The 15,186-nt window shown below is 39.1% G+C and overlaps 1 protein-coding gene across 4 annotated transcripts in view; it reads left to right on the top strand.

The window, feature by feature from the left end:
- Window positions 1–15,186, top strand: part of PIK3C2G (phosphatidylinositol-4-phosphate 3-kinase catalytic subunit type 2 gamma) — a 335,543-nt gene that overhangs the window by 103,063 nt on the left and 217,294 nt on the right. For 3 of the 4 annotated variants that reach the window (XR_003997645.1, XM_030541971.1, XM_030541952.1), the window contains exons 13-16: window positions 1,744–1,875; window positions 6,059–6,181; window positions 10,405–10,519; window positions 12,516–12,646. Coding sequence is in view for 3 of the 4 variants with exons in the window: in XM_030541971.1 (XP_030397831.1) it covers window positions 1,744–1,875; window positions 6,059–6,181; window positions 10,405–10,519; window positions 12,516–12,646 (501 nt within the window). In the remaining variant the exon portion in view is untranslated. The remainder of the gene's footprint in view (window positions 1–1,743; window positions 1,876–6,058; window positions 6,182–10,404; window positions 10,520–12,515; window positions 12,647–15,186) is intronic. The other variant, XM_030541961.1, reaches the window with a different exon arrangement.

Here is a 15,186-nt window from a genome sequence, read left to right as displayed (position 1 = left end):
TGTTCAGGATGAATGGAATTGATGGGCTGTAAATGAAAAGACAGGAAATAACTGATTTGGAGATGTGTGAAATAGACAGCTTTCCCAATCACTTTTTGAAAGTCACTGAGCTTTGGGAGAAAGAACAAAAATTAGCGCACCAGTCATTGTCTGAAAACTGTAAATAGGGACATTTGGGGAGACAAGGAGATGCATCTTAATTTCTTTGGAGTGAGACTGCTCTTTAAACTGAATGAGTGGAATATAGATTTAAGAGTAGCAGCCATGTTAGTCTGTATCTGCAAAAAGAACAGGAGTACTTGTGGCACCTTAGAGACTAACAAATTTATTTCAGTATAAGCTTTCATGGGCTACAGCTCACTTCTTCGGATGCATAGAAGAAGTGAGCTGTAGCCCATGAAAGCTTATGCTGAAATAAATTTGTTAGTCTCTAAGGTGCCACAAGTACTCCTGGAATATAGATGTTTTGCTTTGTAGGAGTGCGGGGAAGAGGGTAAATTGTTCAAGTATACCTTCAGTCAAGTTATGCCAGATTTATAACAATGTAACTGACAGTGGAATTTTACCCTAAATTCCACATAACCCCTCCTAGTTCTAATCCTAATATTTTCCAGACTGTTAAATTATTTCAGTGGAGCTTCCTTGATTTGTTTCCAGAATGACAATACACATTTTTGAGAACACCTACAACTACATCATTTCATTAAACCATCTAGAATGCTGAAAATTTTCACTCTGTTTAATTTAGATTTATATCCTATGTTTTTAATATTGAAGCAGGTTCAGATCTTCATTTTCTAAAATGTTTGTATCACCTCTGCAAAATAGTTCTTTTAACCCTGGATTCCTAATATTGATTTTGTTTGCAAAGAAAATTGTAATTTATCTCAATATCTGTCAGCAAAATCTGGCTTTTCACTGAATGTTCTCAGTGAAAATAAGAGATGTGCTTTTGAATATGAACTTTCACTTCAGGCAAAATAAAGTAATACTTTGTAGGTCTCTGAACTAATGACTCAGATGTTTTTACACAGGTAGGAAAAAAATCTCAATTATTAGGATTTGGGCGAATTAAAATTGTAAACCAGTTTATAAAACCTACATAACTAATTTAATTGATCAATCTACTTGTTATTGGGCAATACAAACCTGAAATGGACACTAGTTTCTACAACTTTACTTTCTTGAAAAATTGACATGCATTGGATTTAAAAGTGCATCAGCCTTTAAACTGTGTTTGAAAAAAAATTACATTGATTATACGTGCATAAATTAGAGAATGGTATCATAGTTAACAAATTCTAAGAGACACACACACTCACTCTCTCCAATTGACTTCAACAGGATTTGTGCATATGTGTCTGAGGGGAGAATTTAGCCCATTACCACTAGTTTATAATCCATCTTTCATTCAGTGTTTATTCTAATGTACTTTCTTATTAACAGGATGGCCTTTGCTTGCAACAACCAAGCTAGTCCTGTCCTTCTCTTCTCTAGTATTTGATCATTTGGATGGACAAGATTTTATATGCCTTTTCTCATGTAATGTGACCTAAGGTTAACTGTGGGCAATGCTTATAATAGATCTGTCAGTTGCATTTCCCCCCATGGAATTGCTACCTTGCAGTTTATTGCTTAGTAAGTAAGGTGTGTTGTAGGATACGATAAAAGTTGAAAAGCAGTAACTGCAAATAACAATGTTAAAATATGTTAGATTTCTTAAAATTGTGATTTTTTTTTCAGAATCAACTTTCCTGTACTAATAAAATCTCTTCCTAATGAAACAATATTGACAATAAAACTATTTGGAGTAAACAGTGTGTCTAAAAATACAGAAATACTGGCTTGGACATGTTCCCCCTTGTATCAAAAACAGTAAGTACATTTTCGTATGATAGTGGTTTTTTAATAGTATTCTTTAATTAAGTGCTATACTCTGCAGGAAAGGGAGGTCTGAAAGAAATATACAAACAAATGAGCACTAATTTGAGCAGCTAAACAGAACTTTATTGCAATAAGGACTGAAACAGTCACTTTCAATAATTGTTCCACCTTTCCATACAGAGCTCTTTCAAGTCCTGATTTTTCCGAACCCCTTTGGAATGGGCTTCTCTGACTGTCCACCGGGTTACCCTAGAAAATTCCCCTCGTTTTGAAGGGCCTTGTTACCTTCCCCATCCCTCACTCAATTACCCTCTCATTCAGACTATTTTCTTTCTGGATATGCTTTCCTGTTCCCTCGCCCCCTAACCCTTTCCACACATTTACTTCTCATTCTTCACAGAATTTTACTTCTCATTCTTCACAGAATTGTGCTGCCAATGGGACTACAGTGAACAGTTTCTCTGTTCCCTCCCTGTAGTTTAGAAACTTCCCTCACATTTTAACTTTCCCTTTTTACCCAACACTCAGTTTAACATTATTTTAAAGATGCTTGTCAGTTATGAATACCTCTGTAACTCTGTGTAAATAAAGACCTAGGGTGAAATATTCAGAAATGAGTAAGTTGTATTTTATCTTTGACTTGGGCTAAGGCCAGATTTTTAATGATATTTACACTCATAGACTTTACAGCCAGAAGAGACCATCATGATCATCTGTCTGACCTCCTGCACATTGCAGGCCACAGACTCTCACCCACCCATTCCTATAATAGACCCTTAATCTCTAGCTGAGTTACTGACATCCTCAAACCATGGTTTAAAGACCTCTAGTTCCAGAGAATTCACCATTTACACTACTTAAAAAGTGCAAGTGACCCATGCTGCAGAGGAAGGCGAAAATCGCCCCGAGTCTCTGCCATGAACCCTCTCCTGGAGCTCGGTGCCTAATCCAGGTCAGATGTTTCTCACAAAAAATGAGAAGAAAGAGGTGGAACTCCTCCTTATACACAATAACCCAGTGGTTAGAGAACTCACTCAGGATATGGTTCCGATGTCCACTCTGCCTGATTCAGAGCATGAATTTGAATCCAGAGTCCCCACCTTCTGGGTAAATGCCTTAGTCACTGGGCTACAGAGTCATTTTCACTCTCCGGCTCAATGATATATAAGTATTTCATACAAAGTGCAACCCACCCCAAAATACCCTAGCACTTGGGTGTTAGGATGCTCTACTAGGAGGTGGGAGACCTGGCTGTGTAGATTAGGGGTGCTCTGAGCACGCCTACCAGATCAGGCTCTGCAGGCAAGATGGGGGGTGTGGGGACAACTAGCTTGTGATTTCTCCAGGGACTTAGGTCTAAGTTCAGAGCTGAGCAGCATGGCAGTGTCAGGACTGAGGTAGCTTTGTGAGTGCCCAGCAGCAGAAATTTAGGCACCATGGCGAATTTAGATGCCAACTGAGTTAGGCAGCAGCTGAGCAGTGGTGCCAGTGACTCCTAAATGTTGGAGTTAGGTGCTGAAGTGGCAGACACCTAAGTCTCCCATGTGAATCTAGCTCTTAAAAACTAAGTCGTATTGACTTTAAAAGAATGCTAGGCCCCTAAGTAACTTGGGTGCTTTTGAAAATTTACTTCTCTATTAAAAATAGGCCTTATTCTTTCATGGTGCTACATAACTAGGGCTCTACCAAATTCATGGCCATGAAAAACACATCATAGACCATGAATGCTGGTCTCCCTCCCACCCGTGAAATCTGGCCTTTTGTATGCTTTTACCCTATACTATACAGATTTCACAGGGGAGACCAGCATTTCTCAATTTGGGGTTCCTGAGAAACCCCAATTTCCAACCTTACTGCTGCGCTGCCTTCAGAGCTGAGAGGTCGGAAAGCAGCGGCTGTTGGCTGGGTGCCCAGTTGTGAAAGCAGCACCTCACCAGCAGCAGCACAGAAGTAAGGGTGGCAATACCATACCATGACATCCTTACTTCTGTGCTGCTGCTGGTGGTGGCTCTGTCTTCAGAGCTGGGCGCCTGGCTAGCAGTCGCCACTGTTCAGCTGCCCATCTCTGAAGAAATCACCCCGCCAGCAGCAGTGCAGAAGTAAGGGGAGCAGTAGTGTAAACCCCTCTTATCCCCCCACAATAACCTTGCGACTCCCCCACAACTCCTTTTTGGGTCAGGACCCCTACAATTACAACACCGTGAAATTTCAGATTTAAATAGCTGAAATCAGAAAATTTACTATTTTTAAAATCCTGTGACCATGAAATTGACCAAAATGGACCATGAATTTGGTAGGGCCCTATACATAACCAGTATACATAAGAAAGGAAATACAAGAACACTTGCCATTACAGCTATTTCAGTATTTCATAGATCCTAGCTCAGATGACCCATCAAAGGAGAAATTAAAGCTAGGTGTAGGAGGAGGAATACTTTAGCTATGTTATTTACTATTAGGAGAAACTACTAGTATAAGAGAAGCATAGGTGCTTTTCCTCCTCTAGCCAACCACAGCTCCACAAAATTGCTTACTTGCCATGATTTGAATTGATAGTCCAATTTAAAACCAAAAGCACCCCTGAAATTCAGTCAGAAAAGTGAAACTTTAAAAAATCTGAACACTCAGTCTGCTTTACTATTCCATTAGAGCCATACCTGAATATTTTGTAGTTGGAATAAAATACGGTCTCTGAAAGGTCAACTATCTACAGAGTAACAGGAATAAGATTTTGGGGAATTATGCCACTTTGACACACGATTCTGACAAAGGAATCTGACTGGCTAGTCGGAAGGGTTCCAGTCCAGGAAATTAAGGGACAATAATTGCAGTATGTGGAGCTTTTTCTCCTTTCTATTTTTCACCATTCAAAACATCGATCATTTAATCTTTAATTTTTGTTCACAAATTTTATGCAGAAAATGTTAACTGTCCTGTAATACAGAAATATAGACATACGATAAGCAAGAGTAGTGATAAACTATGGGCTAAATTCTATTCTCATCTTTACTGATGTGACTCTACAGCGACTCTAATGATTTCAGTGGAATAATTCTTGAATCATGGTGGTATAAATGAGTACTTAGAAACACACACCAGTGATGCATTGTCCCAGGTTACTGGGAGTGTCTCATGAACGCAATGAGACTATATATTAAAGAGTTCTAATGAGCATTTCATAGTATGCTACAGTGCAGAATTAAGGTTGTTTTGGTGCCCTGATTCTGTATTTCTATACCTTAACATGTTTAGACTTCTTTTTAAGTTTACAGTCAACTATGAATTGCTTGGGTTTATAATAGATGGTTTGGGGATAATTGCAACATTTCTGCCATGTATTTTATCTTTAATCATTGATATGTCCTTTCAAACTAACTTCATTTTAACATAGTTTTCATCTGGAAATAAAAATAATAAAACTGCTAATCATGGACCTTGACTTTTCTAACCAATAAACCTAATATTCATGCTGCTTGCCCTTATATGGCAATTGGCCATATATAGAATATAATTTCCAAAAGGGACCTGGATGGTGGAGTTTAACAGGAACACGTTAAACTCGAGAAGCTGTTCAGTAAGTATTTGCAATGACAGCGCCAACTCTCCTTGCACATCAGGAAAATCTGTTAGTCTCTTGGGCTAAATAGTTGAGAGTTCCAAACCTAATGAAGACATCAGAAATCCATCATTTTGGGCAATTTGGAAGAGGTAATGTCTCCCACAGTGCTCATTTCTCTGAGTTCACTGCTTCTAACAACACAGCTTATTTTGAAGTGGTATTTCTAAATCAGAGAGAGCAGGCAACATAATTTTCTTTTGCTGGTCTCAGCGAGCGAAGTCCCCCATGTGACTTCAGGGCACAAGGTTGAACTTGTAACTTAATTTTAGCTTGAGCCGTCCTTAAACCTTTGTCTTGTCTTGTAATGTAATGAGCCTGGGAGTTTACTTCAACTCCTGTTATAAACAAGAGTAGGAAATTTGTTGAGGGTGTTCTCACTTGTCATTGGTCTGTGTAAATAAATACATAGCAGTAGATATATAGCAATTTGTTCACTTTCCATCCATATTTTATTGTTAAAGGAACTTTCTCATACAGATAGTGAGATAATAGATAGATAATGTTAGTGAAGTTGTTGGCTATCAATGCTCTAGTTGTTGGCCATTTCCTTTTCAGAATCATCCCATCATGCTATACCACCTGCTCTTCCTGCTATTTGCATCATTCTTCTATGCAAAAAGAAATGCCCAGTTATTGCCATCCTGTCTCCAGACTTGGTTCTAGAGACCTGCAATCCATGTAAGTGCACCATAATTCTGTGGGGGCTCCAGTGGAAACTGGGCTTTAAATGATGTGTAGTTTCTGTATTCTTGTGGAGCCCTCTTCCCCTGGGTGTCTCTCATGACCGTAGGCTTGTCCTTCTTTAAAGAGTTTGACTTAGTGATGTAAACACACTGATTCCGTGCAAGCAAATAAAGTAATACAGTAATTTGTGTCATTCATTCATTCGTGTGTGTGGAATGAATGAATGACACAAATTACTGTATTACTTTATTTGACTGTACTGAATCAGTGTGTTTATGTCACTAAGTGTGTGTGTGTGTGTGTGTGTGTGTGTGTGTGTGTGATAAATACTACATATTTATCCAACCACATAAACTGGTTCCTTTTTTTCTAATTCTACACTATTCAAGCAGTCTTGCTGCTCTCTATATGGTAATCACTATCTCCTGATAGAACAAAAATATCTCCTCCTCTGCTTCTTCTTTACTTTATGCTTCTGTTATTCTGCTTTGTGTTTCTCCTACCTTGCTGACCAGTTCTTTAGCTTCTCATTTGGTACCATATCACCCTTTCTCATCTCCCATTCTTCTCCCCAATACATGCACCCACATCTGGCAAAATTCAGCATTTGATCTACAGATAGGTCAGGGCCAGAAAGTTCTGATTTAGATTTCAATCTTAGCTCCACAGGCCCATCTGTGTTCTTTCCTTGATCCACTCTTCTCCTTTCATACTCTTTCTGGGTGATTTTATTGACTCCCATGGTTTTAACTGCCACTTATAAACAGGTGATTCCTAGATGTTTAACCTTGAACTCTGCCTTCTTTCCAATATCACATAGACTCATAGACTTTAAGGTCAGAAGGGACCGTTATGATCATCTAGTCTGATCTCCTGCACAATGCAGGCCACAGAATCGCACCCATCCACTTCTATAACAAACCTCTAACCTATGTCCGAGTTATTGAAGTCCTCAGATCTTCCACTGTGTCTCAGAAATCTCCTTCTGGATGCCCCCCTGCTTTCTCATAGTCAGCCACTCCAAATCAAAACTATTATGTTTCTTCTCTGTGGGCTGGTCATGTTTTGTAGTCTCCCCTTCTTTTATCCCTTCGCTGGCTTCCTGGCTTCTTATTTCAACAACTTCAAGTTTATAGTCACTTCCTTCAGCACCAGGAATAAACTTGCCCTACTTACTCTGCTCTTGCTTCCTCCTATTCATCTTCATGTTGCTCAGTTTTCTCCTTACTGCTCGTTTCCTCTACTGCCTGCGGCATTTAAAACAGTCCCTTAGCTCTCATTCATCAGGCACCTGCATACTTATTCTTCAAATAGCTCCTTAAAAAACGTTTTTATCAAATCTTTCCGACCTTGTTTTCCTACCTTGTTGCCCCACCTTCCATTGCCCTCACAGTTACCCCATTCTTCGTCTTACCTCTCTCAAAGGTTTCCAGGTCAGGAACCACAGCTCTATGGATTTTTTAAAGTACTGCATACATTTGTAGTGCAAGTATAAATGATTAGTGGTAATAAAAGGGGATGAGGGTAGTTTGGCCTCCATGTCCATTCAACCCTTGGCTGCTCATCTAAGACTGCTAACAATAGTACAATTAATGCTGATTATGGTAGTTGCTGTGAAAGAAACAGCTGAAAAGCAGTGACTCATTTCATAAAGTTCACCCAAGTAAACATCAGCTGGAAACACCTTTCAGTCACTATTGATCTGGTTTGAATTCAAACTAGTAGCCTAAAGGTAAACAGCTTCATATTTCACAACTAGTTTCCCCCTAATATCTTCTTGTTCACGTCAGTATTCTTTGTTCCCCATACACCTGCAGCTGCAAAACAAACTTTTGAAAATCATTTGTCTCTGATCCTCCTGAACTTTGCTCTCTCAGTGAAATAGTGTTTGCACTACCATCACCAAATATCTTCAGAAGTGAAAAAACAGACTATGCTTTTACTCTGAATGGTGGCTGCAAAGATGACATTGCAGGGTTTCCATGTTTCTTGTCTCAATGACTCTATAGCAATTTAGTTCAGTTTGCAATTCAAAATATTCCTTTTGTGTCAGTGCTGCAAACTCACATCGGGATCAGAAAACCCATCTGTGTTCTTATATCCTCATCACTGCTGTAGATTCTGTGTTCTGAACTCATTTATCCATTTTGTTGATGCTCTAGTAGGCAGAAAGGAATTTAGTTCATTCTCCCACAGCTGTATTGATTGTGCAGTGCTAACAGTAGTAAAAATTTGCCTGTCACTAAATAAAAATTATTTAGGAGTAGAAAAAAAATGTTGAATAAGCCCTTTTATACATACTTGTGATTTCTGATCTTAACCCCACCAGCCATTAAGATGTGAGTAAATTAAAAGGCAAAACAGATACAACTTTTAGATAACGTTTTCACCACTTAGCTCAGAGAGTCGAGAAGCTTAATTCAAGTGAGTGGATTAATTATGATTAGGACTTGCACCTATGTCTTTCCAAATGTATTCAGGCACCACTGAATGAATTATATTGACCTGGAATTTTCTTACCCGAAGACAGTGTGCGTGCATGTTTCTGATCGGACTTTTGTTTGTGAATGTAGTGCTCAGACAGGTGCTAGAGGCCATAATCTTCTCTTTATCCACTGAACAAATTGAGTGGGGAAGCTTGCACTATCTCCTTCCTCCTAGAGGGATCATTTCTATGGGTGCTTCAGTCCTCTTGCCCCTTCAGTCCTCCAGACTGATACTACTAAATAAAGTTGTTGTCAGTAGCTACCGGTGTGGTGCTCTGCTCTTGTTCGATGATGATAACAGTTGGCTGCGTGCATGTTCCCTCTGTGTGCTGCCCCGGCTCTGCGCAGATAGCTGACACAGCAAACCCCGAGAGAAACCCCAAAAGACCACAGACTCTAGTAAGGTACAAAGGAACCCGAGCCAGGTTTATTGTCAAACAAAGCACATTAATAGTTTCCTATAGACTCTACAGGACGTACTACGAATATGTGCCCCCTGGCAATGGACACAGCTCAGTCAGTAGCAGGACACTCCACTGCCCCCTCGACTGGATAAAGATGCGCACTCTGGGACCTACTTTTATACAGTTACAGGACAGATTACTCATCCCTGCTAACGTATTGAGGTACAGCCACTTGGCTCATTAGGGTGCTGTCTCCCCTTTCATCATGTTGTTCCTGGCAAACAGATCTATCCATCATGCTGTCCTGTCTTTAAGATGCACCTGCCTGTTCCTTGTTATGGCTGTGAAGTGTCCTGATGTCATCTTGGCACAAGTTCCTCTTCTCACCACTTCTGTGAGTGAGGTCTGCCTCTGGTTTACAGCCCAGGTTTTGCTTAGCAATGCCTAGAAGTACTTTGGTTCAGGCTTCAGGCTGGGCCTCTGACACAAGAGTTGTGTTTCAGGGCCTCATCATACAACAAGGGTGCATAACTATGGCCAGTTGTGGTGGATATTTTCTATCCATCTTAGATACCTATATGCCCCCCTTACCATAGCATCTGTGCACCTCAGAGTAGTTATTCTCCCAACATCTCTGTAAGGTAGGGAAGTAGCATTAGCCCCTTTTTACAGATGGGGAACTGAAGCACAAAGAGACTGTGACTACCCAAGATCAAACAAGAAGTCTGTGTTGGAGCACAGAACTGAACTGGAGTCTTCTGTATTGCCTCAACCAGTGGACCAGGACTGACAATTTACCAAACTTGTCTTGTATAGGCTACTGAGGGCAGCAACTTTCAGACATTACTGACCTAGGCCAGATTTGAATTACCAGCCTAGGGTTTGTGGCCTGTTCCATTCGTAGAGTCATAGAATCCAAGCCCAGAAAAGACCATTGTGATGGTCTAGTCTGGCCTCCTGTGTAACATGTATCATAAAACTTCCCCAAAGTAATTCCTAGAGAGCATACCATGTTTTAAAAATTGTCAGTGATGGAGAATCCGCTATGACTCTTGGTGAATTGTTCCAGTGTTTAATTACTCTCACTATTAAAAATGTATGCTTTATTTCCCGTCTGAATTTATCTGGTTTGAACTTCCAGTTGTTGGATTTTGTTATACTCTTTTCTGATAGATTGGAGAGCACATTATTAAATATTTGTTACCCATGTAGATACTTATTCCCTGAGTCATTGATTTCAATGTTTCTGTTATAATTTCAATCAAGCTTGTCTGGTTTATCTCCTGTACTGATCCGATATTATGTCTACGTATGTTGATATTTGCAGAAAGTTCATTCATGGAACCGTGCTGCTTAGCATGGCATTATACAGTGAGCCTCCAACAACCATGATAGCTCCGGGCATTTGTGACACTAGTCTGCCAGCGCTAGTGACACTGCAGGTAAAGATTGCTTTTCGAGAAAGCAAAGCAAGGACTTATCATCAAACAACTTACAGTAAATGATTGATTACATGGTTCTTCCTGATCCCACAGTTTAAAAGTCATAAGAGACCTCTGCTTGTACGCTATCAGCCTTTCTAATTGTGGGAGAGTAAAATTCTACATAACAGCAATTATACACCGTACTCGCTAAATCAGATACAGGCTGTGGGGGTTAGGCACTGAGAAGATTACTTTTTCTTCCATGTTCCTTGACACAAATTGCTGACCTGGTACCCTTCTCACAGCTGCATTTCTGTCCCACTTGTATACCGTGTACCACTGAATTACTTATCTTTATATGCATCGCAGGCAACTAACAATTAACTGAGTCTGCAGAAAGGTCTGTGGGGAAGGAGCTACAAATTGCATCTGTATTTATACCGCTCTTAATCCATGACCAAATGCCAGGCTGCCACTGATGTCACTGTGAGCTCTGCGTGTAGAGCAAGGGCGGTATATGGCCTTCAAATATTGAAAAGACATTTTGTCTGTCCCCAGTGTTGTCCTGTTCACAGATTGAACTGGTAATTTTAAAGGCACAACCAATTGCTTTTCATATTCAAAAACCAAATGATCGTTATTAGCAAATGAAACACAAAGGCAAGTAATGTGAGTAGATGAGGCTGGCCTAAAAATGCCCTATTTTTTAATAAGTAAGAACAAGAGTTTCTAGTTGGAATAATACAGTCAAAGACAGCTCCTTAAAATAGCTTTCTCTGTATTAATAATAAATGGAAGGTGAGGCAGTAGAGGGCTGCTAATTTAAAATCTGTCTCTCTGCTCTAAGAAACAGCAGAGAAGAAACTCCCACTCCCTTCCCATACTCAATTATGCCTGTAAATATGACAGTAGGAGACACTGAACATACTGCCTTAAAAAATAGCTCTTTTGATGTGACTGGTGTGTGCTGTAGTTCCTAGGAGTACTGTATTCTGAGAGCTCATTTATTGGTGGTGTTTTTTTGTTAATAGTTTGTGAGAATGAGTGTGTGCACATATATTGGTTAGAGAGACTGCTTTTCTTGTCCTGCTGTGAATGTCTTTTCATACATTATGATGTAATTTCTATGATACACAAATTGAACTGGATTAAAAAACGGAATTTTTATCTAACCTGCCACCCAAATCCAAAACACTTTTGAGTTTTGAAAAAGTTTGGTTAGCAGCTTTCCTCCCATTTTATTACGTTATTTAATGAAACTTCCCAGACTGAGCTGGAAGTTAAAAGTGAAGAAAAATCATGAGAGGCTATCCTTGATCCCTTAACAGGCCAATCAGAAACAAGGAATTACCATAAACAGCCTGCTCTACTGAATTTTCCAGCCTACTATTGCAAAACCAAGAACTTCAGGTACATATCAAAACTTGGGGAGGCTGTTGATTCAAATTGAATAGATCCTCAAAAAAAAAAACCCATTTTTGAGTTTTTCCTCATAACTTGATGAAACTAAAAATGGGCCTGTGCCAATGCCTGTCTCCTTCCCTCCTCCCAACTCTGGGGAAATTAATATCCAGATCTGAACCTTGCAGTTTGATCCCTGTCTCTTATAATCCAAATCAATATGCGGACTCTGAACCCCTGCTCCCCCACACTATTCTGGAGAAGTGCAGATCTGGATTGAAACTTTGCAGCTCAGGCCCATCTCTAGTTAAAAACAGGGAGGGAGAAGTCTTTAACCTGAAGTCCCATGCAGACCTAATGAGGCTCAGATACACTGGGTAAAATCCTGGCCCCATTAAATTTAAAGGCAAAACTCTCATTAACTGAAATGAGGCCAGGATTGTCACCCAATAGTTTTAAGTAAAATTCATTCATATAATAAACACCCCTTTGCAATTATTCTGTCTCCCTTTCCCCCTTATTGTTCACATTGTCTCTACATATTTAGGACATGCAGATATCTGAGAAACCTTTTATACAAATTTATATGCAAGACATCTTTTTTTTTTAATAGGTTGACTTTCCAGATACTAATTTGGAGTTTATTAAACCTGACCCTGAAGAGAAAAGAGATGACCTTGAAGAGCCAGCTAAAGAGTGCTTGAAGCATATAGCAAGACTTTCACAGAAACATTCTCTCTTGCTGTAAGTGCACCTAAGCCTTCCTGCTTACATCTGGCATGCTGTGCATAACACCGTCTATCACTCTTAAATGTGTTCAATTCTTGAAAAGCTAAATTTCCCACCTATATAGCCTGATTTCATTTATTTGATGAAGTAATACTTCTAGACGAGAGGAAAAGGTGGCAATGAAGCTAAAACAAGCCCCCTGAAGGTGACAATGCCTTTCTATAGCTTAGAACACTTTGTCGCTATTCTTTTATCTTTTCTGGTTTTCTTGGCCCTAGGAGCAAACTGCTGATTTGAAGCACAAACATTTGTCTCAAGTTATATAATTTCCAATAATAATGGTATTAGCAATTTTAAAAATTGGGCTGGATAAAAACCAACACTAGTAAATAATAATGATAAACCATACTATTAGGCCATCGTACTCACCAAGTGGCATACAAGCATTAGAAAGGAAATCTGTATCATGTTCCTCAGTAAACAAAGAAACAATTATGCAGAAGTTAGCTTTCACAGCAGGCGTATAAAGAATAAGTAAAACAAAACATGTTGTATCATCTACTCAGGCAGATTGGTAATCCTAGGCATATGTAGGTTATATTATCAAGTAGCATTATGTACTGTCTAAAATAACAATTATAGTGAGAACCACAGTGGGGTTAGTGGTATCAATGCTTGCATTATACAAGTCACTAACACTTGTTCATTAATCCTTCCCCACAGGCTAAAGATGTCATAGTAATGTAATAAATACATATAAAGTCTCTTTTTTAAACTTCTGATTAATAATTTTTTGTTATACACATGTAAAGGAGAAAGGTTTCTTTACTAATTTTATTTGTTTGGGAAAAAGATATTTATTGAGTTATACATTTCTGTTGGCTACAATAAACTGCTAGTATATTCAATGTTACTGTCTTTTCTCACCTCTAAAGAGACAGGGTGTGATTTAAGTTTCTCTACTTTCAACCGCTGAGGGCTGTTAAGCAAGACTGGCGCTGGTCAGTACTTGGATGAGAATCTTTTAAGGAAAACGTAGTTGCTGTGAGAAGTGACATTGGTGCTTCAGTAGGCAATCATTACTTCCAAGTTAGTACAGAACCAGAACTATTTCAGTAAGGTGCTCAGGATTGGTAACTTCTGAAGGGGACATTCTTTTGATAAGATTTATACCTGAGATCATGAACACTCATGACGAGACACTGAATCAGAAGGCTCATTTTAAATGGTCCACTTCTCCATTTCTTTCTCTCTCTCTCTCACACACACACACACACACACACACACACACACACACACACACACACACACACACACACACACACACACCTTATAGCTTCATTTGTATATTTTTTAATACCTGTACTAATTTTTTCTTAGTTTTAAAAGCTTTAACATTTTTTCTTTTTCAGTTCCATTAATAAAAGTTCAAAGTTTTTTTTTTTACAGTGGTTGTTGCAATCAGAGTAAGCCAAACCACGCTTAACTGCTTAATGTTGTAATAGTGAAGAAGGGTTGGTTAACATCTTATCTCTTGTTGGGCCCAGAAAATCTCCTTGTCAACACAACAATCCTCGGATGCTATATATGCGTAAAGTGTTATTGTCACCTAGACTGAACATCTTTTCAGACATAAACTTTTATTATGGCAGATAAACCTAAAACCTTTACCCCGATCAAATCTTTAAAGGCAGCCATCAAACAAGACAGTAACTCAGCAAAACAAGATAGGAAAGAGAAGACTGCCCTGTCACTGAAGAGCAATGGGGTAGATACGAGAAATCATTGGTCTTTTATCTAGCCATTTTTAAGCTTTAGATGATTTAATCTGAACAGACTGTCATGTTCAGGAGATACTGTTGGGAAACTAGAAAATCTATTGAAGTCAGCATGCAAGAGGTATCCTCTAGTTGCACTGTCTCACTGAATGCAGTCGTAGCATAAAGGAACGCATGACAGGCCATCAAAAAGCTAAAGCTTTATCTCCTCTGCAGTGTGTGGCACTCACACACTCTGCACATAAACACAAGGATTGCTGGCTGCTATTATTGTGAGCACTCTGTGAATTGTTGAGCTACACTAAGGAGATCATGGATCATGCTGCCACTACCTGTATCTGAAGCTTAAAATATACTTTATTTATTATAATAATTTGCTTAAAACTACTACTAGTAAAAAATGACAGTAGGTAGAATGTCTCTTATGCGGCCCCTGTCACTATAGTATCTGAGCAGCTCACACAATTATGAACTTATTCTCCTCATACCCCTCTGAGGTAAGGAAAGCAAATTGTCTTTCCTTGCAACACTAAACCCCATGTTTATTGTTTTTACTGTCAACAAGTATTCCAAATGCCTGGCAAATTCAAAACTGACTGAAGGAAATCTTTTTTCCCATAATGCACAATTAACCTGTGGAACTCATTGCTATGAGATATTACCAAAGCCAAAAACTTAGCAGGATTCAGAAAGGGATAAGCTATTTGTTTGGCTAATAAAAAGTTGTTATAGGAAATCATGGGGGGAAGTGTTTAGAAATGGATGCAAGCATTCGTG

The sequence above is a fragment of the Gopherus evgoodei genome, chromosome 1 (genome assembly GCF_007399415.2).
Source record: "Gopherus evgoodei ecotype Sinaloan lineage chromosome 1, rGopEvg1_v1.p, whole genome shotgun sequence".
Classification (NCBI taxonomy): domain Eukaryota; kingdom Metazoa; phylum Chordata; order Testudines; family Testudinidae; genus Gopherus; species Gopherus evgoodei.
The sequence above is the reverse complement of the archived record's forward strand: the minus strand, read 5'-3'. Positions and strand labels throughout refer to the sequence as shown.